This window comes from Toxorhynchites rutilus, chromosome 2 (genome assembly GCF_029784135.1).
Source record: "Toxorhynchites rutilus septentrionalis strain SRP chromosome 2, ASM2978413v1, whole genome shotgun sequence".
NCBI classification, from domain to species: domain Eukaryota; kingdom Metazoa; phylum Arthropoda; class Insecta; order Diptera; family Culicidae; genus Toxorhynchites; species Toxorhynchites rutilus.
The window spans coordinates 16,716,771-16,743,514 of NC_073745.1; the positions used below are offsets into that span (position 1 = coordinate 16,716,771).

The window sequence follows — 26,744 nt, forward strand, 5'->3', positions numbered from 1 at the left end:
TTTTTTGAATTTTCATTTGTTCATAAAATTAGTTACAATCATCTGTTTTAAGTCAAATATGCGCCGTTTTGTTCGATGACTTGTTCCCAACGAGATGCCAACTTCATAATACCCCTGTTATAGAAGCTCGCTTCCTTATTGGCAAAAAACTCGGATAGCCAATTTTCACAGGCCTCTTTTGTGGCTAAGTTCTGACTACCTAGCTCGTTCGCCATGGACAAAAACATGTGGTAGTCACTTGGTGCAAGATCCGGACTATACGGCGGATGCAAAAGAACCTCCCATCTGAGCTCCCGGAGCTTCTGGCGCGTCACCAAAAAGTGTGTGGCCTGGCGTTGTCCTAATGGAAGACAATGCGGCCTCTGTTTATCAAAGATGGCCTCTTCTTCATGAGTGCTACCTTCAAGCGGTCCAGTTGTTGGCAGTACAGGTCCGAATTCAGCGTTTGGCCATAGAGAAGCAGCTCATAATAGAATATTCCTTGACAATCCCACCAAACACACAGCAGAAACTTCCTGGCCGTTAATGAGGGCTTGGCCACCGTCTGAGCCGCTTCAGCGGGCTTCGACCACGACCGTTTGCGCTTCACGTTGTCGTAAGTGACCCACTTTTCATCGCCAGTCACCATCCGCTTCAGAAACGGGTCGATTTTGTTGCGATTCAGCAGCGATTCACATGCGTCGATACGGTCAAAGATGTTTTTTTGCGTCAACGTGTGTGGCACCCATACATCGAGCTTCTTTGTGAATCCAAGCTTCTTCAAATGATTAATAACGGTTTGATGACTTATCCCCAGCTCTTGGCCGATGCTACGGCTGCTACTATGCCGGTCTTTCTCGGTTAATTCAGCGATTTTGTTGCAATTTTCGACGACAGGCCTTCCGGAGCGTGGCGCATCTTCGACGACCTCTACACCAGAACGAAAACGTTGAAACCATCGTTGTGCGGTGGAAATGGAAACTGTATCGGGTCCATAAACTGCACAAATTTTATTGGCAGCTTGAGATGCATTTTTGCCTTTGTCATAGTAGTACTGTAAAATATGTCGGATTTTCTCTTCATTTTGCTCCATATTTGCGAAACTATAACTCACGAAAGACTTAACCAAACAAAACACTGGTTATATATATATAGCGCGCAAAAATACCTAGCTATAGTATGACTCGATACAATGAATACAACTAGAACTACGCGCTTACAACGACACCTCACGGAAATACCGCAGGACTTTTTTGACAGCCTAATATGATAATCAAGGTGACTAATATAAGCATAAAAGCTTATAAGCATTCCCTTTCGAACAAAATCACTTTTCACTACGATAAGAAACGATGGCTCTTATACGTTTAAAAATTTCTATAAAGTCGCTATAAAACCGAGGCACTTAATGTGTTAAGAAACCTACAAAACACACCCTTCGCTTTTTTGTACGTTATTTCTATGTTGAGAAATGTCCCACTTTATGCCTCCAAATTATAGCTGAACAGGCTTTAGTTACTTGTTATTGACTGCGTGTCTAGGGTAAAGTGACCAGATGGTCAGAGGTCTAACGCGGGACACAAAAAACAAAACGTTATGTATATACGATATGTGAACATAAACCATAGTTTAGCGAGTCTAAACTGATCAGTATTATTTCTTTCTGAGTATCGGCACTCAGTTGTGATTTTTCGGTGGTTTATATTTTGTTTACGCCCGAAAATCACTCACTCAATCAGAGCATTTACGCCTTGCAAGCACGATTCAAATTCTACTATTCTCTTCAAATTACTAAATGGAATGTTCGAAAATTCCAATTCATTTTTCATCGATTTTAGTGTTAACGTATGCATTCAAAAAAATGGACTAATTTCGTATGGCGATAAAAGATAACTAATAGGAACAAATTTTCTTTAAATCTTACGTTTATTAAGTCTACAACAAAATTGATTCAAGTCTGTTGATTCGCAGCAGCAGCAGTGTCAAGCAACATCCTGAGGCACTTTGTGTCCGCCAGATATAGCCGATCTGGTATTTACAATATAATCTCTCTGCCGCTACTTAAGCCGGGAGATCGAAGCAACAGGCCAAACGGTGGAGAAGAATCTGGTCAAAATGGACATTTTTATGCGGAAGCGTCAGACGAGACCGGCCGTATCTGAGCAGCAGGCAATCACCCAGAAGGAGTAGCTTGAGGTGCTGGTGAAAAACTTCTTTCCGGCGAAAGAAGTGAAAAACTTCTTTTCGTACTCATAATGAAAGACGAGACGTACTTGATGCTAGAATTCAACGAATGACAGGGGACCGGGTACTTTACGTTCCCCAGGTAAGCGATGACGTCGAATATATCATTCACATCAAGTTCTCGAACAAGATCCTTTTCTGACAGACGTGAAGGGAATGTCCAAGCCGATCTTCTTTCGAGCCATATGGTGAACGGGGAGATATATAGTACGAAGTGCTTGCCGGAGTTGGGATGGTGATGTGGTCTTTATGCCGAACCTCATCAGCCCATGATGCCAAAAGATCACTGGAGAATGGGTCGGCTGGAGATAAACATTGTCGATAGAAAACTTTTGGGCGAATGGCCAAAATAGAGAGACAGACGACCACCAAAGCCACGAAAAGGTAAAAAAACACGCCGATATACATATTTTCATCGGCCATGGTTCAAGTTCCGGCCAACTTCTTCATTTACGATACTTCATCAAACAACTCTGCCTCTTCCTGTCGAGTATACACTAGTTCTTCCGGCTTATTTAAAACGTTAAGCCCTGACCGAGCTAGGGGACCAAAGATGAACTATTCGTCTGACTTACGTTGGTCCCTGCGGATCAATAGGGGACTTTCATAAAAATCATTTTCCAATTTTGTTGCTGTCGCTTCCAGTTGACACTCTCTAAACAAAAAGTCCAATGTCGGTGCGATGAAACCAACTCAACGTATTAATCTTTGGATGCATTAGAAGCGCTCTTGAACAGTCTGCCAAATAAAAGTTTTTTTTGAGGTTCATCCATTTAAGAAAATCAACATGATCAAATTGTGATATTGATATATATATATATATATATATATATATATATATATATATATATATATATATATATATATATATATATATATATATATATATATATATATATATATATATATATATATATATATATATATATATATTGATATCGCGGGACATTTTCGTTTCTTTTGCCAAATTCGGGACGTTTCGAGGGGCGAAATCTTACGCGGGACATTTTGTTGAAATGCGGGACGTCTGGTCTGTTTAGTCTAGGGAAACACAAGAATGCACGGAACAAAAGGATGGGAAAATAGGAGTGCTTCCAATTGTCATAAATTCAAACCATTTACGGATTAATTCTCTGATAATATGTAGCATATCAAACAAATATTAGAGAATTTCCGAATATTGGTGTGCGAATCTTCTAAGTCCGTTCGCAACAAAACTGGTTTTCGCCGTTTAGAATATTCTATGAAAACGTGACATGTTTTCCTGTTTGGCCTCACCTTCACTGAGAGACGTAGTCGTATATCAAAAAAGTTTGCGTTAGTGTGTTTTTGTCTTTTTTTTACCATTTTCCCCTCTAAAATTATTCTCACATGGCACTAATGTTCCAAAAAGAACGTTACACCAAACTGCTATCTCTGTTACTTTCGCTGTTATTTCTATTGATTTTAGGATCTTCTAAAACCATGAATTGGATCCCACTGTGTTCACGTTGACGTTTTGTCCAATCGACAAGTTATCGAGTGTTTTGGAGACTTTTTCATGCTCTCCTCGACAGCAGTAATATTTTGCGGTGCCACTTTTTAGTTTTTCATACTTTGAAAACTGATTTGGAAACTAATTAATTCGTTCAGGCGATTCCCTGACTTCCAGTTTTGGAGCTCCCAATATGTAGAAAATACGTTTCCGCATGCTCGATTCAATTCGTTGTATATTTTATCCCCAGATGGAGAAATTCGTCAACTTATTACGATGAACAATACGATGAAAAATTTGAAGAACCCCCACACTACCGCTCAAGCGAACAATGAGCTCAATTGCTCAGTCAAGTCACACAAGCCAAGCCAAGTGTGTGCAGTCACCAAATACTTTTCCAGCCATGGGTGAATCTCTCCGCAAGTTCATCCACTTATTCCACCATAAATCCCGGTTGGGAAGAATGTGTAAATCTGCATTCGGAGAAATACAGCGGCGGATGCTGTTGGTGTTGTTCGCTAGCATCAGCCGACGCGTTGACCCTGAATGCACTTGAGTAACTTTCCTTGTTAAAAGTTCATCTTCCTTCTGCTTTCGCCACCTTATGACGTGTACTCCATCCCAACCCAACCCAGCCAAACCCAAGCAGCCAACAAACCAGCGGAGAAGGGTTTTCATGAAATGGCAAAGATATCCCATTTTCCATTTTCGCATGCATTTTACGAAAGCCAGCTAGCAAGCTAGCTAGCGTTCCAAAGCGGCCGCATGCGAGAACCCGTGGCGTTCCTGTGGATCCGGGGCGGGAAGGCAAGGCAAACACAGCACAGCACTCGTTTTTGGCATTTTGAGTGCAGCAGCAGCAGCAGCAGCAGCAGCAGCAGCGAGTGCAATGTAGCGAAAGAATTTTCATATCTTTTCGAGAAGCCAATTTCATGGTTTGCCAGCGTCTTCCAAGTGGTTTTATATCTGCTTTCTTTTAAGAGCGAATTCAAATACCACTGTTATTATTGCACAGCAAATATTCCTAACGATCCAATTCTGGAAACAAACATCGACGGTTCCGTGTTTATTTATATTGTTTTGCAAATTGTTGGCTGGAACCCTGAGGGTAATTACGAAAAAACGAAGGTGTGCTTCCGTGTGTTTGGAGATGTTTTCTGCATTGTCATGATCCTCCACCCCCCGATTGATTTGCGCCAATGCGACCAAAAGCTACGCATTTGGGTTCTCAAGTTCCCGCTGGAGCCAACTAATTACATCTTGTATTGTATCGTTAAAATGGGAGAAATCCAATTTCACGCAGCAAGATCCAAGCGAAATTGCCTCACATAACTATCAGATAAATTGCCCAACTGCCAACAGTCGGGCAGCAAGACGCGGATGACGTAAACAGACCTGATCCCGCCAGAATCGTCCTATTAAAGAAACATTAATTTCTAATGTGGTAATATTCTTGACGTTGACGTGCTCTGGCTTCTTTTTTTCCCGTTCCCGCTAATGGCAAGTGTACACAAAACCTACCACTGGGAACGCCTTTTTTCGAACATGTGTACGAAACATACCTTGTTCTGCTTGGGCTTGTGGGCTCGCCCATTCGACTGGAAGAAAAGAAGAAGTGATTCATAAGTCCTTCGCTTGATGAAGAATGTAAGGCTATTTGTAGCAGACACACATACGCGCCATGGATGTGTTTCTCCTCTTTTTGTGGGTCCCACGAGCTCCGATTTCTTTCAGGAGTGAATGCAACGTCAGCATTTTTTTTTCCTGCTATTGGAACTCGTGGATCTTCGGAGAAGCTACTCGTTACAATACACACCCTGCTACACAAGCACAGGATCCGTCCGTTCGGTTTTCCACCAGCGAGCGAAACGAACGAACGGGAAGAGAAGGACAATAAGTCCTCAATAAGCTTTTACCCATTTATAATAATAATGTTACAGCAATAAATTATGCAACTGGTGTTATAGGACGCTTTTCTTCTTGTCTCTTTCCACAAAACGCCACGTACTTTGCGTCCGGGTCCGCAACCGGAGGCAATTCAAGAATTTGCACGAGCAAAATGGGCTCCAAGCCGTTCCCGTTATAGCAATTCCGAAAGGGTGTTCCCGTTCGCACTCAATCGACACCCCAAAAGCAGTCACGAATGATAAAAAGCACGTCAGATACGTGTTGCGGCAGAATTATTAATATTGCGCTCGTATCCTGTGTTCGATCGAAGCCGGGAAAAATGGAGGAACGCAAGTGTATCGGTTCATGCTAACAAAACGATAGATAACATGTGATTGGAAAAAAGTCATCCTTGAAACTAACTATTTGTCGACTACCAGTCACCAGAAGATAATAATTCTGGTCGGTTTTGATACATCGGAGCTCAGTTTCTGCCGCGCGGTACACACAAACCGCCCCCATCGGGACCGGTTTATGTCCCCCGAACATGGGGCGCAAGCTTCATTCTTTTTATTCAACCCATCACAAATGATGTCCTCTACTGGAGCCGTGCCGTAGCAGAGCCATCCTGCTCGGTTGTCTGACGGTCCTTTTTCTTCATGTCAGCATCCATATTTTTTTCTCGCGTACCCGGGAGCTTCCACTTCGTTCCCTCGCGCGGAGCGTGTTTTTTTATTTTATTTTCAAGGTTCTTAGCAGAGTTGCCATATCCACGAAAATATCCGTAGATTGATTGCGATTTTTTTTCATGCGAGTTTTATTTACAATAATGGTGCGTGATGGAAGCCCAAAAAATTATAAATTAGTTGTAGTTGCTCGAATCACCTGTGTGCTACAGGCAGTGTTTGTCGATTGCACGTTTCACGTTCGTTTGTTTAAATATGGTCTGGCAGAAGTCATTTTCCCAGTGGTATTGGTTTGTTATTACATGCTATGAATCATGACACAAACGAGACGAGATAACTCCGCTTTGATTTGCACTTCATGATACACAAGCATGTGAACCAAAACGTCATGATCGCTTCCGGTGCAAGTTTATATTGTATATTGTTTGCTAAATTGACAGTTTACATTGAGATTGTTTACCAGTGTATACTTCAGAAACTGACCACCAGATGGATCAAACAATCATAAGTGAGTAATTGCACTAAAACAAATACTAGGGGGGGGGGCGGTTTATATTTAAGATATGAACGCGACGTTAAAATAGGACTACCGATTACTTAGTAGTCATTTGTTTGAAGTTTCATCTAAAACAAATACCAATGATTGAATGAATGGATATTTTGAAAGATTGATGAAAATTATTCTTGTGAGGGTGTTTATGCAAACGTCAATACCTTTAGAGGCGAATGAACTGAAAAGTTTAGTCTCTCAGAGCCAAAAAGAAGAAGAAGAAACATAAATACGACATAAGCGCTACCGAGCGTACATTGTATGCTTTTTTTATATTCATTTCAGTCGTTCTTCGGGGAGACGATTTGTTTCAACCAATGCATTCGGTATGTAAGACTGGAGAGAGATTGCGCTTGAAGTGATCCATCATATTCTTTGCTTTCACGGGGTCGGTTGGCTTCGCTTTTATTTTAGCGATTTAATTACACGAGACATGGTCGAATGGACGATTCCCAACTGTTCTGCGATCCACCTGTGAGCCTGGATTTTCCACGACTGCGCCCATAATTGTTTGTTGAAGCAATTCTTGCTTGGAGGCCATCTCGATAACCTCTTGACAGATTGTGATGAAACGTAAAAAAAAACCGCGCAAACTCCAAACTCCAATCCACTTAAAATAAACCGCGAAAATTTTAAAATTCGTACAGAAATCTAACAAACAGTAATTAACTTATTTGTTTTGGATGCTAAAATCAAGATATCTGTTTCTCTTTTTATTTCTCAGCTACTAATGAGTGATACAATACAAACTTATCTCGTGAAACGTCACATCAATGGAGTCACTTTTTGCTCGGTTGATACGTGCCGCGTAGAAAACCTTGTAAATTTCGAAGGTCGCGTAAAAAAACATTGTAAATTCCGAAATCCATGTAAAAATCAACCGCGTATATCCTATAACCGCGTGAAAAAAACCGACGGGATAACATCGTTTCTGGACGAGCTGAACGGCGAGGGATCGAATGCCTTTCACAAGACAATGAGTGTGGAGAAGTAATACAGGAAAGCTGAGGTTTTCCAACGACCTTTCTCAAGGCTAGAGAGTTCGAAGTCGCTATAATTTAAAATCGTCGTCGTCATCAGTTCGTTCAGTCACCATAAAGTCTTCGATCAGTATATATCAACAGCGTTGTCTATATTCGATCTCATCTTTATGTGATTATCGGGTAGCCAGTCTACTCTCTACTCAACTACTCTCTAGAACTCTGCTCAAGATAGCTTCCGGGCGCAGACACTAGTTTCATCCGAAATTCCGTCAATTTTTACCCATGCAATAAATTGTTATAAGGACAAAGTAAGTGTTGCATTTTTTCGAGTACAGTCTTTATAAATGCTTTGTTTTAAAATCTTACAGAATATCGCCATACGCGTTGACGGTATTGAGTTTCGTGTGAAGCGTAAATGTTAATGGATATTCAGGTGTAATAAACTGATTTTTGAAATAAATTTTTTAATTTCTATGTATTGTAGTAACGCATTTTCTCCAATTGATGAAAAAATACTTGAACAAAATTTTTTAACGACAATGCTTTTATATCATAACGTCAAATTTTAGTGGAAATCAGAAAATAGTGAATATCAGAATATCACCAGTGTAATAGTGAATGAAATAAGTATCAGAAAATTTATAGGAAAATTATTGTTTGAAAGGCAAAACTACGTGTTTGAAGTAAACAAAATAACATCAAGTAGAAATTTTCATTCAAATTTTTACGATTTGAAACTACATTCAATCGATAACATTTATCGATAGAAAGTAATATGGCTCACAAGCATAAATGCCGTTGCCAGATTTCGACACTGCACATTCGTTATAGCGTTATGAACCGCATTCCAAATCGCTGTTTACTCTCACTGCTCTCTCTCTCTCTCTCTCTTCACGTCAATAAAGAGAACATCTATTCTCCTGTGTGCACGCTTCTTTCGTTTCGCGTTCATTCGCTTCGTTTTTCATACTGAAGCAAAGTTATCAATTATCATTTTAAGAGTGAGTCGAAACTTTCAAAAAAAACTTCACGTCGTACATCGTACGCTTTGTCCTTCACCTTGGTTTTAGCATTACTTTCATAATATCGATGGATAACAATAATATTTATAATTTTAATATGATTAGCGAAACTATTATTTGCTTAATTCGAAGCATATTTGGGAACATTTTTTGTATCAATTAAAACAGAAGGAAACACATGTTCAAATTTACATGCATTCAATCGATGATCACATATTTATTTTTTTATTCTTTTTTGCCTACCACGACATGAACAAACAGGGAGCAAAATACCTTTTATTTTATTTATTTTGTTTGTTGTTGGCGAATTAACAGTTCGTTGTCAGTTTGGCTTACGAAAATTACTTTGTTTTCCAGAATAAAATGATATGCTCCATTTGGTTGAGCTTGTTGACCACGTGACTGATGGTTTGCAATGTTTGTTGACGAAAGCGATACAAATGTCATTGACACGTAGGTGTTTTTATCTGGAATATATCACCAGATAACAATGTACATCGTGGTAGTGGTTATTGCACAGTTCATTGTTTGTGAGTTTTAGTAGATTGTTGCTAGACAATTCGGTTTGACAATTCGTTGTCAGCGGTTCCGACCGTTCTTTGTTGTACAAGCGAGCTCGTTTCAAGCGATTTGACAGCTCGTTGTGAGCAATTTAACCACTGCTTGAAACAAACAATAGATTACATTTCGTCAATTTTTCACAAAAAAGCTTTCAGAATTCTTAGCGATGTTCTTGTTTGGGCGAGAAGTGAAAACCATCGACCTTGAGTATGCGTTAAGAGGGGACCCCGGTCTGAAAATCGAATAAATTGAATTTTTGTTTTTTGAATTTTTGGGAAGCTTATGCCCTCAGAAATGTTGTCCAAAAACGATTTTTCGATATTTAATTTCGTTGGAAAGTTACAGTCAAAAGTACGAAGTCACCTCAAGGGATATAGTATTGCTGTACGAATTTTAAAGCAAGTTATTCTCGAAACCATGGTATTTCAACTGGTGGTATCGATATCACAGGATCTACTCGAGCGATTTGGCTGAAATGTTTTATCAGCATGTAAAAATGAATTATCTAAGGTGTTACATAGCCGTTTTTTTATATCTAATTTTTTCGATTTTTTAAAAATCGCTATTTAGAGATTTTTCATGAAAAATATCTCATTTTTAACAAAAATGGCCGTCATTTTGACAATTTATCGAATTTTCAAAAACCCCTATGTGACGCTTGTAACGCAGAACCGATACCACCAGCAAAGAAACTGTTTCCAGACAGCATCTACGCATCCAGCTGCCAATAGCGTCATAATCATTAATCGTGCACTCAAAAAAAGGAAAATAAATCTTCGAATGTACCTTCAACAATAACCATAATACACGAACACTTCACTTTGTTCGTAACATCCGAATCCGTCTCCCCTTAAGAAAAATATAGCTATAGAATAATATTATGATCTCGTAATAAAGATATTATATATATATATATATATATATATATATATATATATATATATATATATATATATATATATATTGTTATCTACCTCCTGACAAATCAATTGAAAGCAATGAGTTTTACTGCAACAATTATGCCACAAATAAAATTACACAAATGAATGAACAATTGTTAATGCATTTTTTATCATTTTCAACCAAATTTTGCCATACTTTCAATCACAGTTTTTTGGGTTCCTTAGCATAAAAAAAAGGATCTTTAAAGAAAATAAAGTTTCAAAATCACCTATTTTTTTTTCAAACTAGATTAAAATGTTGCGGAGCTTTCATCCTTATTGCGTGTATCAATGGTTCACAATTCTTATTGCGTCTCCTAAACAATTCCATGCATATAGACAATGCTATTTTCGCGTTTTAAGACATTTACACGAAAGTATCCGGTTACTTTCTTTGTTCACGTGAAATATTTTCCCAAATAAAAATCTGTAGAAACCGGTAGAATTTTACACAAAAAATCTGCCATCTCTGGCTCTAGCAATCCACTGGTTCTCTGCCTCCCGCGAACGCACAGTTGCACAATTGCTTCATTGGTATTCTATGGACGTCCCCATCGTCCTTCTCCTTCCATTTTCTACATCCATTTTCCGAGCAACATTTTGTTTGACGCACCTTCACCATTCGGGTGAACCCCATATGACAAATAGGATCTTTTCTAAGGACGACATGAAGCCATCCTTAAACATGGCTCATATTTTGTTTGATTTGAACTGTTGTATTTTCATTAAAATGGGTATGCACCCCTTGTATTCGACGGGGTCCAGAGAATTTCTCGTTCGTTCGAACTGGGTCACACCGTCACCACACCGGGTTCGGATGGTCGGTTGAATTAAATTTGCCGGGAGATGTACAAAACACCTAACCGATACAGCGAGTCATCCAAGAACAAATCCATTCAAGCGGAGGAGAAGCTAGCGAAACCACTCCGAGTGGATAGTAGATATCAAGCGCCAGAATTAAAAGGAAGCAAACAGCATGAAACGATAAAGACTCCGCTCGGTTCTCGCTGCTTTTGGGACGGCTCCTGGAGGGCAGCCTCAGGCAGCATTACTGCTTCTGGTGGTGGGTTGTGTTGTTGTCCGGGCGGTTGTTACCGCTGTCTTCCAGCGCCGCTAACACCGTCGCCACACACACACACACAGTGGAGTGGTTCTCCAGTGGTTTGGTTATCTGTACAACAATAAGTACCGCTTCGGGCTAAAGCGAAATTTTCTGCATGAGATAGCGATTCGCCTGTCAAAAACAATTAGGGCCTCCGCTTGCCGCAATATTGGCACTGGCATGTTGCTTCGCTGCCGAAAGTGAGCCCTGGTGCTGCTATGAAAAGCAATGGAGGAGGATGAGGACGGGGCATGTAATGTAGCCGTTAAGATTCAGATATAAACGGTTTATTGATTTTGATTACAATTTTTTTTTCGATGGAACGAAGCTTTTCGTCACGGCTTACGATAGTGGTGCGGCTTACGATAGTGGTGCGGTGTGACTATCATGTCTGACGTACATTCGGTTGAATTGCTTCGAATATCACGTCATCGAAGCTGGATAATTCATCAATTAAATAAAATTGTTAGATCAATAATTAATCTGCCTATAGACGGTTGATTGAAGTTGATTTGAGCTTAAATCTATAAAAGTTGTTAGTACCGTAAACCGGGGGCAAATTGATCACGATTTTCAGAAAAATGATATTATTTCCGAAATTATTTCTAAAATCAGTACTGGTGCTAAAGCCACAAAACGTTATGGTATGTTTTGTTGAAAAAAATCCCTAAGCGTTAATTTGGAAAAAAAAAATCAGCGACAAATTTCAAAACGTAGCTTCGGGGTGAAATTGATCAATCTTTTTTTTTTATTTATTAAGTCGTTAATTTTTACAGGCTCAGTAACATAAGTTTAAAGTAGCTAAACTCTTAGCTATATTTTAACTGGAATATATTAACATGTTTCCTTAATTCTATGGTCAATAAAATAGGAAACCGATTACTCATTAGGAAAAGGATGGGATGTAAGGAGATTCTAACAATGTTCACACTCATACTCACATTCTCATTCACACTCACATTTCACACTCAATTCTTAAAAACTATCCCTACATCTGATATGTATTACAATTCAACTTATTCTAATGAAAGGGAACCGATAGCTCACAAAGGACGAAGAGGCGGGGAAAAGGATGTAAAAACAATCACACTCGAAGATCGATAGTTTTAAGAAAAACAAGATTGATCAATCTATGTTTTTCATGATTTTCTAGTGTGATATGCACATAAATGTATAGAAAATCAATGATTTCTTCACCTTCAGTGATTTGAATAATAATTCAAGGGTTTTTTTAGGAAACAAAAACTTGTTTTAATCCACCTAAGGGTGTGGTTTTGCTTTTCCATAACTCAATCTGCAGGTTATCCGGGAACCATTCGGGTTGTCCTAATGTGGCCAAACATTTTTGATGACTTTTCGGCACATATGGGGCGGTATCTCGGTCATAACTTCACGAATGTTGTCTTTCAAATGTTCAAGAGTTTGCGGAGAGTTGGCATAGACACGGTCTTTCGCATAACCCCACAAAAAAAAGTCTAGCGGGTTCAAATCGCATGATCTGGACGGTTAATTGGCATCACCAAAACGCGAAATTATGCGTCACTCAAATTTCGTTCGCAATATGGCCATGTTCGGTCGTGTTGTGTGGCACATGGCGCCGTCCTGCTGAAACCACATGTCATCCGTATCCATATCTTCAATTTGTGGCAAAAAAAAATCGGTTAACATGCGTCCATAGCGCTCACCATTCACAGTTACCGTCTCGCCGTCCTCATTTTCAAAGAAACACGGCCCGATGACTCCACCAGACCATAATGCGCACCAACCAGTGACTTTTGGCGGATGCAATGGTCTCTCAACAATCACGTGTGGATTTTCTGAGCCCCATATACGGAAATTTTGGGTGTTCACATAGCCACCGAGCTCGAAATGTGCCTCATCGCTGAAGAAAATTTGATGCGAAAATTCAGCATTTTGCTGCTGTTGTTCGTTCACCCAATCGACCTATGCCCGACGCATTCCATGGTCACCACGCTCTAATTTTTGTACCAGTTAGACTTTATATGGATGTAGGTGCAAGTCCAAATGCAAAATTCGCCACAATGATGTGTTTGACAAGCCCAATTGCTGAGCACGCCGTGGAATCGAAACATTCGGGTCATCCTCCACACTGGCAGCAACAGCAGCAATATTTTCGGCCGAACGCACATTACGATGATGCACAGGTTTCACAATATCCGCTACGGATCCAGTTTGTTCGAATTTACGCACTACATTAGCGATTGTGTGCTCTGTAGGCCGTGCATGACGACCAAAGTCCGTCCGTAATGCTCGAAAAACATTTGCCGGTTTTTCATCATTTTTAACAAAATTAACACGTTGTGCGATGCTAAAACGATCCATATTGTAAAATGGCAGACATTTAACTAACGATATGACGCTTTGGTTGACAGTTATGTCAAACGGTTGTCAGCGCAGGGCTGTATACTTTCGGAAGCCCGAAATGGAAAACCCTGTATAAGATTAAATTAAGAACATTGTTATCAGTTGTTGAGTAGCAGTGAATGAACGAAGGTTTCACTCCCAAATGAAAATTAGTTTTTAAGTCCACGAAAAATATTTGTAAAATGTCGCGTAGAATAATCAATTGAAAAGTCTGATAACATGTTTCAAGATATGCGTGGGACACAATCGGAACGAACTCTCTTGCAACATTGGTGAGACTTAATAAACAGTGAACAGAAAAGAGTATAAGTGTTTCTGAGGATGGAAATTTAATTCATTTCGGTCACTGAAACTCACTGTTTCGCAATGATTCTTTTGGTATTTGCTTAAACTGATCGTTTCAATTTGTTTTTTTTTCTACGGTGAACTCTGCTTGATAAACCAAAAAGAAATTTTGCAGCGGCGATGACGTGCACAAATTTATTCGGAAATCTAATTCGGGCTGTTGATTTTTAATCAAGTTGATTGTGTGCTTCTGATCCACAGAGAGGGAGAGTTTCTAGCGAAGTATCAAACTGGTTGCAAAAAAATCACACGATGATTGAATTGTTGTGAATCGCTTGGAATGAATTTCATAGTCACTAAATTATGTCTGATAAAATTCTTATGTTTTCTTCTTTTTGTAAATATTTTCAGACATGCAGCCGCGATAATTGGACGATCGGAAATTGTGTTGCGAATATTTCGCGGATGGCAGCAAATTTATAAGTCCCGCGACATGCACCATTCTGGGGCCCGAGGGTAATAATTCAATTCATCGGATGGAGAAAAAATAAACTTTCCACAAGTGAACGTCATTGCCCCGAAGCACAGAAGAATTATCATGATGTAATAAATTATGGCAATTGATTGAAAAGATACGTTTGAGTGACCTCCCGAGCCAGCCAAGTGTGTACGATTGTGCAGATTGGGAAAACAATGCCTCAAACATTTCCCCGCTTTCCACAGTAGGTAAACCACGGTCGTACGCAAAAAAAAATATCAGCAAAACTGCCCGTATAGCATATATCGTATATGTGAACATGTATGAATGGAGTGTGTAAAAACGAGCCCCGATTTGGTGGTAGCGAAATAGCACGATATACGAAACAGGAAAAAGTTTATCGAGGTTGAAATGGGGCTCCACAAATAAAGTGTTGGTCAAATAACAAACAAACGTGACACAGCGAACACTCGAGAGGGTCGTAAGCACAGCCTGGGCGCTTACTGACCCACCCCATCCCAGACACGGTAGATGATGGTCTGGAAACAGCGGCCATTGAATGCAACTCGGTACTGCGCCAGTGAATGGGTGAAAACACATCAAATCGTTCGTGAACAAAACCGGGGAAAAAGTGTGCTGTTCGGTGGGTGCATGTGCATGTTAGGGCGCGCACAAAAATAGTTCTCATCTAGCGCAATTGCAACTCCAACTGGGGTAGAAGTAATTACAAAATTTAATTCAAATTTAATTGAATCCAGTCGAAGCTTGCTTTCCGATAATAGTTGGTCTTGGTCACATGGGGGGAGTATTTCAAAAACAAAAACTACTTTTTTGATTTTGAGTGTATTTTGACAATACGAAACACGAGGAGCACACAACAATAAATATAAATGGAACAAATCGATTACACATTGCAATAAATTCTACAAATATCTTACCGTGAGTGATACGTGGTGAGACAGACTTTGGACATCAAACTGGAAGGGTTGGTGCTCTAGGGCTATGGCACCGACATCTTGTGGCCCCGGGAGGCCACCTCCGCTTTTAGGGCGGCGACGCCGATGGCGACCAAGTAGTGCCCGGCTGATGCTGGCTCACTGGGCACTGCTGCTGATGACGACCTTGGCAGTTGTTGATCTACACGTCGCAAAGGCCGAGAAAACGAAAACCTGTAAGTATTCCATATTCTCTTATCTGACACACTTTTTAAATAAACCATCCGATACAGGGCGATGACATCAATTTGATAGGTATAGTTTTGGGAAAAACAAGTTTCTCTTGACTTGCATGACTTGACCTACAATGTTAGGCATAAAAAATAACCCACTTTGGATGTTTAGAAACATTTTCCAATTTGAGGACTATTTTATCAAAAACTACCCTTGGTTCTGATCCGACCCCCTAAATTGCATTCATCACATAAATTCTCGTTTTTTGGCAACTTCGGCATCGAAGTGAATTCTATAACTCTTAAACTATGTTTTATATTGGTCGGTGTGGTTCATTCAGTGCCAAAAAAGGGGCGACACCTTCAAAAATGGTGATCCTAAACCGACCTCCACGTGGTTCTGAACCGACCCTCGATTTTTTGCAGCGATTCTACTCCCAATTGCCCGGAAAAGACAAACATTCCTAATCTTATAGGTAATGGATAGAAGTAACTGATGAGCGGAAATCGAATATAATCTTGTTTTGACTTCCGATTTGCTGAGTTAGACAAGTGTTCAAACGAGATAAAAAAGTATCAGAACAGGAACAGGAACAGGAACAGGAACAGGAATAGGAACAGGAACAGGAACATGAACAGGAACAGGAACAGGAACAGGAACAGGAACAGGAACAGGAACAGGAACAGGAACAGGAACAGGAACAGGAACAGGAACAGGAACAGGAACAGGAACAGGAACAGGAACAGGAACAGGAACAGGAACAGGAACAGGAACAGGAACAGGAACAGGAACAGGAACAGGAACAGGAACAGGAACAGGAACAGGAACAGGAACAGGAACAGGAACAGGAACAGGAACAGGAACAGGAACAGGAACAGGAACAGGAACAGGAACAGGAACAGGAACAGGAACAGGAACAGGAACAGGAACAGGAACAGGAACAGGAACAGGAACAGGAACAGGAACAGGAACAGGAACAGGAACAGGAACAGGAACAGGAACAGGAACAGGAACAGGAACAGGAACAGGAACAGGAACAGGAACAGGAACAGGAACAGGAACAGGAACAGGAACAGGAACAGGAACAGGAACAGGAACAGGAACAGGAACAGGAACAGGAACAGGAACAGGAACAGGAACAGGAACAGGAACAGGAACAGGAACAGGAACAGGAACAGGAACAGGAACAGGAACAGGAACAGGAACAGGAACAGGAACAGGAACAGGAACAGGAACAGGAACAGGAACAGGAACAGGAACAGGAACAGGAACAGGAACAGGAACAGGAACAGGAACAGGAACAGGAACAGGAACAGGAACAGGAACAGGAACAGGAACAGGAACAGGAACAGGAACAGGAACAGGAACAGGAACAGGAACAGGAACAGGAACAGGAACAGGAACAGGAACAGGAACAGGAACAGGAACAGGAACAGGAACAGGAACAGGAACAGGAACAGGAACAGGAACAGGAACAGGAACAGGAACAGGAACAGGAACAGGAACAGGAACAGGAACAGGAACAGGAACAGGAACAGGAACAGGAACAGGAACAGGAACAGGAACAGGAACAGGAACAGGAACAGGAACAGGAACAGGAACAGGAACAGGAACAAGAACAGGAACAGGAACAGGAACAGGAACAGGAAACAAACACGAAAACGGAAATCACAAATAAGTCCACCAGTTTACTTTTTTAATATTTTCTGCATTAAATTGTATTGTAATGATTCTTTTGTGAAACATTTGGGGCCGGTTGTTCGTTGGATGGTCAACAAAATTAAAACTCGTTGGCCGCTGCTACCGCTACCCACTACAAACCATTAAAATAAACGGCAAACCAAATAAACGGCAAACCATTAAGCTACGCTTAGTGAAGCGTCTAAGATAATAATGGGGTTTCAGGCAGAATGAACACATTTTAAATGGAAATTATGAATGAAAAGTAACTTCTCCGTATGAAATTAGTGTTCAGTATGAATGGACAACTTTGGTTTTCTTCATGTGGTAAAATAATCTCTTACAAAATTTGCATCTGAAGATAATTTTATATTATAATGATGCATTTTAGTGCAAAACTAATATGTCGGCATCATACCGTTGTAATGGCGGATACAATTCATTTCGTTTTCACCGTGCATTGTAAACTGGAATAAAGCCCAATGATATTCTTGGTTATGCTGGAGCGGTGGCCTTAGCGTATGATCTCTGCTTCGAGGTTAAAAAATGAATGATATTTTCGGAAAGCAACTGCCAAATTTATTTCATCAATAATGAACCACAAGGGATGGGGCTTACGATTCAATGTATCATTTGTATTCAAATTATATTCCGCTGTTACTCTGGTTGCTCCTTTTGGTCGGAACCATTTGAGGAGCACAAATTGGACCAACGCGTGGCACTTTGCGCGTTTGGATGATGCTTGACATTTCACATTTATTCAATTGTTTATCTCAAGAATAAAAACGTTCTATAGATGCGTAGAAATACTTCCTACCAATTGTTGTAAACATCTTTGCGATCTATTAAGAAAGGCTCGAGTTACAAACATTCGAAATCTTTCATTTTTTCTTACATGTTCAGTGTTTGGATTTTATTTAATTTTATTCATTTATTTGTTGTCAATCTATGTAGACCAATACATTCTTAATACTACCCTCATGAAGTACCGTATTTAAGTTACTGAGCCTGAAAAAATAAACGAATTAATAATAAAAAAAAGAAGTACCGTTAGACGTGGTCCTACGTCAAAATTTTCGTCCCGTTTTTATTTCTGAACTATTTGATCAGCCTACCCTTACATGACTTCTTTAATGTGTGCAAATATGCGTTGACAAAAATAAAAGCCCTTCCCCAAAAAAAAAAAAATACGAAAGACGGGTGGGTAATGTTGTGGACATAACGGGAGAGATGTGGAACCTTCTCACTTCGCACTTCGCTTCGCGTAATTCTCTATATGAGAATGTAGTTGCTATGCCCATTTTCGTGCCGATCAGAGAATCATATTGCATCAAAGCGCGATGCATGTATAAGAGAAGGGCGGAAGATACAACATTCAGTCACACTCCGACCAGCTTGATGTGACGTTGAGAGTTTATTTGGGAATGTTGTTGTTATGTACATTGTCGTGTCGTGCCGTTCAAACTCTCAACACTCATCATCATGCAGGTCGGGGGTTTACTGAATGTTGTAGTAGTAGTAGTGTTGAATTATAGAGGCTTTAAACTAGAATGTTGTATCTTCGGCCCACACAACATTCTAGTTTAAAGCCTCTTATATATGCATCGCGCTTCGATGTAACATAATTCTCAGAGCTGCGCGAAAATGGGCATAGCCACTACATTTCCAGAAGCCATGCCATGTAAGCTTACTCTCGAATTGAATGGAATGAAGGAATGCTGCTTGTCGCATTAGAAAACATGTACGAGTAAAATCGACCTTTTTCATCGCTACATTGTTCACTTGTTTTACTATTTCCACTATATATGTCGCGGACAAAAACATACATGTGGATCTCTTCTCTTAATTTGTGTATACGGAATCAAAATTCATCCATCAATTCAAGACATATTAACGTTCAAAATCTTTCTCTTTTTCCACCCGAATCTTTGAAAAAGGCCCCTAAATTGAAAGGTAAGACGTAGTCCCACGTCAATATTGAAATCACTCAAAACATTTGAGTAACCTCACATTTCTTCATGTTATGCCAGTTAGAGCTGTGCGGCATTGTTAGCAATCAATATCGAAGCGGTATAAACAAAGTGTTGTTTACATTGTATTAACATACCCACACATGAACATGCAATTAACTTATATTTATATTGCGCTTATATTTTTGTCAACGCTTATTTGTACACTTTAAAGAAGTCATGTAAGGAGGTGAACAAAATCTAACAAAAATGGCAAAACTTATAAATTACTTGAAAGAGTAATTGTTAATATACAATTTTATGAAATTACGGTAGAAGTTTTTGATGGAATAGTGCAGAAATTAAGAAAATCATTACATGCATTTTTCCTTAACCATTTCATCACATATCTTCGTTATTTTCGGATTTGTTGAAATTACAATCGTTCATCGTGGAAGTCGTTCCTAGCGTGTCAAGGCACATTATAGCAAATAATTGGCTACAAATCAATTCTAAAGCTACTCCACTTCTTCTTCAGCAATGGCAAGCGCAATGGCTTTGCCATACCTGTGGCGTTTTAATTATCGGTAGCATTGGTAGCTCGGGTTTTGATTGATCAGCATTGGTTGGAGCCAGGAACAGGGAAATATAAATAAGGGTGAAAGCGTAGAATCGACCAAACTTTGGCAGCCTTTCCACCTGAGGAATGAGGGATGACATTCGAAAAACGGGCTCGATGATGGGGTAAACAATGCTTTGTTAAAAATCTACTCTCCCGGTTTGTTCTCATTTTTTCACGCTGTTCAAATATTATAAGCACATATTAAGTAAATGGAAACTTATATTTCCACCCTTTCAAACAGTCTGAACAGTAACCCGAAATGAACAAAGCGTCCAAGTGCGACCTTAAGAACTGAGAAACCCCAAACCGGTTCCTCGGACTCATTTGTGACGCCATTATTTTAATTAAAATGCAATTAAAAGCGTTGGGTACATTCACTGAATGCGTGTGTCCTAAGCAAACCAGCAGAAATTTAACTCGCTTTTTGGACGTTTTGGTGTTTGATAGTTAAATAAAAATGTAGAACGATATGGTTCCTTTGTTTCAATCCTATTTCAGAGCGATTTCCCGGTTCAGTTTCAACAAATGGACTGTTAAACGTGTATCGCTCTCAACCCTTATACATGGAACCCGGGGGTTGAAAATCGTTTTCAGTTTTCAGAAAACAGGAAAAGTAACAATTTTTACTTCCGAACCGGGTCATGATCCGGTGGGCATACCTTCTCGGAAAAACTGCAATCAACCGGAACGGTTTGTTAGTTTATCGAATAACAACGTGTAGCTCGTACGGAACAGTCGCTAATTAAATCTGAAGGTGCAGTAACCTTTTTTCGACGGATTCGAGCGATAGGACAGCGAATCATTGCTGATTCCGGAAAAAATGTCCAGGTGGACACAGGCAACTTCAACGTGTTATACCTAAGGCAGCTGGTCAATTGCGAAACACGAAAAACGTGTGCTTGTTCGCAAACGAACAAGTAAATTTTGAAGTTATTTCCGATTTCGTGAGCGGGGAAAAAACAATCGCTGGTTTTTTAATCCTTAGTAGGACTGAGTGACTAGAGTGAACTGCAGGTACATTAATCACTTCAAAAAGTTTACTCTGAAATTGGAAATGTCGAACTAAAATATGATCTAAACTACTGAAAAGTCGACATTCGTAAATTTGAAATATTATACATTCCAGTTTGAAGTATTTTTCAAATCCTATGGAGAAACAGACATGACACTATAACATTATTTCTTAATCCCATTAGACTCCCGTTTAGTGTTTCTTTCTTGTTGATGATCTATTCTTAGACCAACCGCAGTAAGACTATTGCCCTCAGCTATTAACGTAATCACTTTATTAATGAGTTGAAATTTGTCATAAAACCTTAGCCAATCGCATCTTTTTTAACCATGTTATCCTGCTATTTTATCTTTTTGCTCAATCAAATATCGTCCTAATCTGAAATTGTTTTCTTGTAGCACAATTGAATTTTTTTAAAAATAGGACAGGTCTCACCTTTCACCACAAAATTAACTATTTCTTTAACAAATTCTATTTCTATTTTACTTCTATTTCAAATACTATTTCTTTAACAAATACATTCAACATTAAAAAGGGAACTTTGAATATCCGTAGTATCCTATTCAAATATTTGAATCTTTTTACAATCCACAATCACAATAACAATAACCGAGACATAACACAACATGAACAAACCAATATAATTTTGGTCGTGTCGTTGGGGCAAGGTTATTAAACGGATGAGAGCGCACGACACCGAACGATCGCCTCATTTCCTCTTTTTGAAGATAATATGTCACTCGTCTAAACTCGAGTCAACCGCGAGTAATCGGCTTCCTACCTTATTAATCATAGAATATATATTATAGGGTGCCAATGAAAATGGTCATCTCTAATTTCAAAAAGTTACCTCATAAAAAATGTTCACAACCTCGAAAAAACACCCTATGCCGAATTTCAGCTCAATCGTAGTTAAGGGAGAGCGGCGCAAAGCGGTCAAAGTTTGAGTTTTTTGAAAATCGAAAAGTCACCCAAGGGGGGAGTAAAGGAAATCGGGGTTTTCGAAATTTTTTTTTTGATGCCAAATGTCTCAAAATTGCATGAAACGTCGAGATCTAGTGTCATCTCGAAAAAATTTTTTCGTCAAAAATCGGCATTCTGGGACTTATTTTTTTTTCGGAGTACAAAACGAAAAGTATGGTTTTGAGTGTCAATATAATAATTATCTCGATTTTTCGTTCGGAACATGCTACAAAATGTAGATTTGCACGATAATATAATGTTAAAAAACTAAGTCCCAGAATGCCGATTTTTGACAAAAAAATTTTTTCGAGATGACACTAGATCTCGACGTTTCAAATTCCCTTGGGGGATTTTTCGATTTAAAAAAAATTCAAACTTTGACCGCTTTGCGCCACTCTCCCTTAAGTCCGATTGAGTTGAAATTCGGCATAGGGTGTTTTTTCGAGGAGGTAAACATTTTGTATAGGGTAACTTTTTAAAATTTTGTGGTCGATTTTTTCCCATACATTGATTGGCACCCTAACATATTAGCATGAAAATATAGCTAAGGGTTTGTCTTTTTCAAACCTATTTATCTGAGCTTATCAAAATAAAAGAATTATATAGAAAATGATGAATTATTAGTGGTTTGACACTAAAAATATGTACAATCAACATTAAAAATGGATTTTTTTAATCTCCGTAGTATTCTATTCAAACATTTGAATTTATTTACAATCCACAATCACAATAAGTAAGCTGGAGTTTCCATATATACTTTAGATTTGATTAGACTACACCCAAAATAAACTTTTATCACATGTATTGGCATCCCAATTTATTACATTGAATGAGCCTAAAAACAACAGAAAATGTGCTATTCTCAAATACTGGTATAGCATCTGTATGATATATATGGTATAGCAATATAAGATCAATATGAGCGAGTGAAACAAGAGACACATTGAAAATAAGCACGCTTCTTGTTCTTCGTTGTTTTAAGAGGCTTTGAACTTTGCAGTTCACTCACCTCTAAACATGAGTACGCATTAAAGCTTTTCGCATACTTGCCACATACACGGCTCAGACCGAGAAAGTTGTAGATTCTCGTTTATTCTCTCCTTTTTATTCTTAAAAAACACTTTCCAACTTTATTTGATGAGGTGTAATATGGTGTAATATCATCACGCATTTATGCAACATCACCAGTAGCTATGTGGATAACGTTGCCGTGTAAAAGAGCTTTGCATTCCAGTCGGCGTTGGGGCGATCTCTGTTTACATCGTTTGGACTTTTTTGGGTACAATGGGTCTAAGAGAGAGAGATGTCTGCCCCCATATCCCATAGCAGATGCTTTAATTTGTTCATTTCACCTTTCAGCACATGAAAATGCATGTTTTCTGCCAACGCTTGTTTGGGTGTACCAACGGTTACAAAAAAAAACTGGATCTCAAATTAAATAAAACATTTTTTTTATCTCTGCGCATTCCTTTTATTTCGATAATCGCTTGCTTCGTATGTACACCCAGGTTTTTTTTCACGCGGTTTTTTTGCGTGGTTTTATTACGAGGTTTTTTTACGGGGATTTTCCAAATAACGCGGTTTTTTTACGCGAATTTTCCAATTAACGCCGTATTTTTACGTGGATTTTCCTATTAACGCGGTTTTTTTTACGCGATTTTTTCAATTAACGCGTTTTTCTTTACGCGGATTTTCCAATCAACGCGGTTTTTTTTACGAGGTACGTATCCCCCGCGTAAAAAAAACCTGGGTGTATAAAACGTTGTAACAAAAGATCAATGAATTTGGGTAGAAAGATTCAGAATCAGTTCAGAATAAAAAAGTCGATGTAACCACGTTCGATATAGATTGCTCTCAGAAATCTATACAGAAATATCGCGATAGGGTCTGTCGTTATAGGAAGTGGTCGCTATAAAAACTGTTGTTATAGAAAACATCGATGTCGTTTTATAGGGAGAACCGTTCATGGAAGCCATCAAATTATATTCTTATGAATTATGAAACATTTGATTTCTAACAGGTTTGAAATAAAAACATTGAATAATAATATATATCGCTCATTCTTTCTTTAAGCATTTTTTTCTTCAAATAAAAAAAAAGTGAATCTATTCTTTGAAATGAAAAAAATGGATGGATGAATTTATCGCTTTTCCAGCCGCAGGTGCAGATGGCCTTCCAAACCAGATATTTTTTTTTGGGAACATGGATAGTTGCATGTGCGATTTCTGTCACCTTTTCCCTTCCTGTAGCTCTGTGAAACTTCTGTTCCTGAAGCCGCTTGAAGTCCGATTCTGCTAACTTTTCGTGTTTTTTGCGGATTTTCGTGGAGCGCAAACAAAATTTTCTAGCATTACTGTTTTCGAGAACTGCAAATTGAATGTCATTCGCTCAAATTGTCAACATCAAATGGGAAAGAACAAATTCTACATAGTTACATTTCCAGAGCTGTAATTTTATCGGAAATAAGTGGCGGAACAAAGTGCAACATTGCAGCTGTTCGGTGAAAAACTGTAACTTCGTGCTAAAAATTACATGGAGATAAAAAGAATTAGAAGTTTAATACACGACCGCATTGCTTGCACCGAGGGGCGAAATAATTCGTACAGCTACAAATTAATTGTGCCTCGCCGCCACGGTAGTTGCTCGTTTTTGACAGAACAAATTGCTCGTAATCAGGGTTGCCACATTTTATTCTGTAACATTTTCTGAAACAAATCTGTATATCTGTATTCTTAGCGAAAAATCTGTATAAAAAATCTGTATAAAAAATCTGTATAAAAAATCTGTATCGGGAACTTAAGGGAAAAAATGAAAATTTTTATTTTCATTTTGAATTTATTTGTCTTATTTATGCGTTGTTGAAGTCTTATTAAAGCAAGAAAATAAATCAAAAAAAGGTTTTCTTCTAATCCTCTGATTTGTATGATGTTTATACATGGTTTTGTTGAACTTTGCTTTCAAATTTTCCGTCAATTTCATGCTTCAAGCTCCTCCCTGAGCCGATACATAGTTTTTCGCTTTCAAAAAAAATCTCATCACGCCTTTTGACATCCAACAGCTGGGAGCAAGTTATATCTGAGTCACTCAATTTTTGCCCCATAAGATTCTTCTTGAGTAGTCTGAATTCGTTATCTAAGTCTTGTTTATTACCTGCTTCAACAAAATTGGCGTATCGAATCATTAAGGTGCGGTAGCTTGACGAAAATTTGAGGGTTTATCAGACCGCAGTTTTGATAACCGGATCGTTGAAATCGAATCGCTTTGATATCAGTTTCACGATTTCAAGCAGAAGTCACAACACATCGAATTGAAGATAAGCTTCCTCTACTTTTTCAGCTTCTTTTCCCGATACCAACTTAAACATTCTCAGGTTTCTTTAGAAAGTCTTAAAAATCATTCGCATCAAAGTCAGCATCAGAGAATCGTTGCATGTAGCTCTTAAAACATAAGTTACTCAGCATGATCAACAATAACATACTTGTCTCATTATAAAGCTCGCAAAATTAAGAACTTTTTGATTGAAAAGTGCAATTGACTTTATTGATGAAAGGTAGAATTGAATTGTTTAATTGAATCAATATCTTCTTCTTCTTCAATGGCACTAACGTTCCTAGAGGAACTTCGCCGTCTCAACGTAGTATTACTTGCGTCATTTTTATTAGTACTTAGTTGAGATTTCTATGCCAAATAACACGCCTTGAATGCATTCTGAGTGGCAAGCTCTAGAATACGCGTGATCACAGTGCAAGTCGGAGGAAATTTCTTTGACGAAAAATTCCCCCGACCAGAACGGGAATCGAACCCGAACACCCGGCATGTTAGTTATGACGCTAACCACTCGGCCACGGGAGCAATTGAATCAATATACGATTGGCGGACTGATTATGGTCATACATAACTTGGAATGAAAAAAATCGTTTAAGCCTTTCAAATCGTTCAAGATTTCGCTTAACAACGGCCTCCAATGAAAGCCATCTCGTTGCGTTACGTTCAACTATATTTTATAAATCAAAGTATCTCTGTATGCGCTGTAATAAATTCAATATTTAAAATTGAATTAAAAAAAAATCTGTAAATTCTGTTTTTTCGCTGAAAATCAGTAATTCTGTATATGCAGATTTTGTATCTGAAATTTGGCGAAAAATCGGTAAAATACAGAATATTCTGTATATGTGGCAACCGTGCTCGTAATGGATGTTTTAAAATACTTCTAATCGATTGATGCAAACATCTCTGCGATATATCAAGGACTGGTCGAGTTGTGAGTTCCGAGATTTTTCATTCTATGGTTACATATTCAATCGTTAGATTTTCGGTTCACGTAACTCTACGTGAAATTAAACCATTTCGAAGCTACAAGTTACTTTGTTTCTGAATTTTCTAGTCACATGTTTTGTATGCGTGTGGATACGTAATGGCGAAAAAAATATCTGGAGAGATATTTTTCTTTTATTTTTCACTAACGAATAAAATTGTCTCAATCTGATTTTTTTAGGAGTTTTGGGCACACAATAAAGGCTACAAGTACATACTGAAATATTTGGTGAATTACAAAAGATTTGATGAAACTTCTTGTTATTATTATTATATTAAATAATAATCAAGTAATAAAAACTGCCTCTCAATTTGCCGTTCGATCATTATTTCTTGAAATAATGATGATCGAGGACAGGGTAGCAATTAAGTTTTTTGCGAAAGACGGCAAACTTTTTATTTTTGTGATGCACTCGAAAGATATCACACGAAAAAGTATTATAGCAAATATTTTTTAG

The 26,744-nt window shown here is 38.7% G+C and overlaps 1 protein-coding gene across 3 annotated transcripts in view; it reads left to right on the plus strand.

Annotated features, from left to right (window-relative positions):
* The window catches only part of LOC129764144 (uncharacterized), a 290,258-nt gene that overhangs the window by 56,766 nt on the left and 206,748 nt on the right, over positions 1-26,744 (plus strand). For all 3 annotated transcript variants that reach the window (XM_055762960.1, XM_055762959.1, XM_055762961.1), the window contains exon 2: positions 14,511-15,748. In XM_055762960.1, coding sequence (XP_055618935.1) covers positions 15,580-15,748 — 169 coding nt within the window. In that variant the 5' untranslated portion in view covers positions 14,511-15,579. The remainder of the gene's footprint in view (positions 1-14,510; positions 15,749-26,744) is intronic.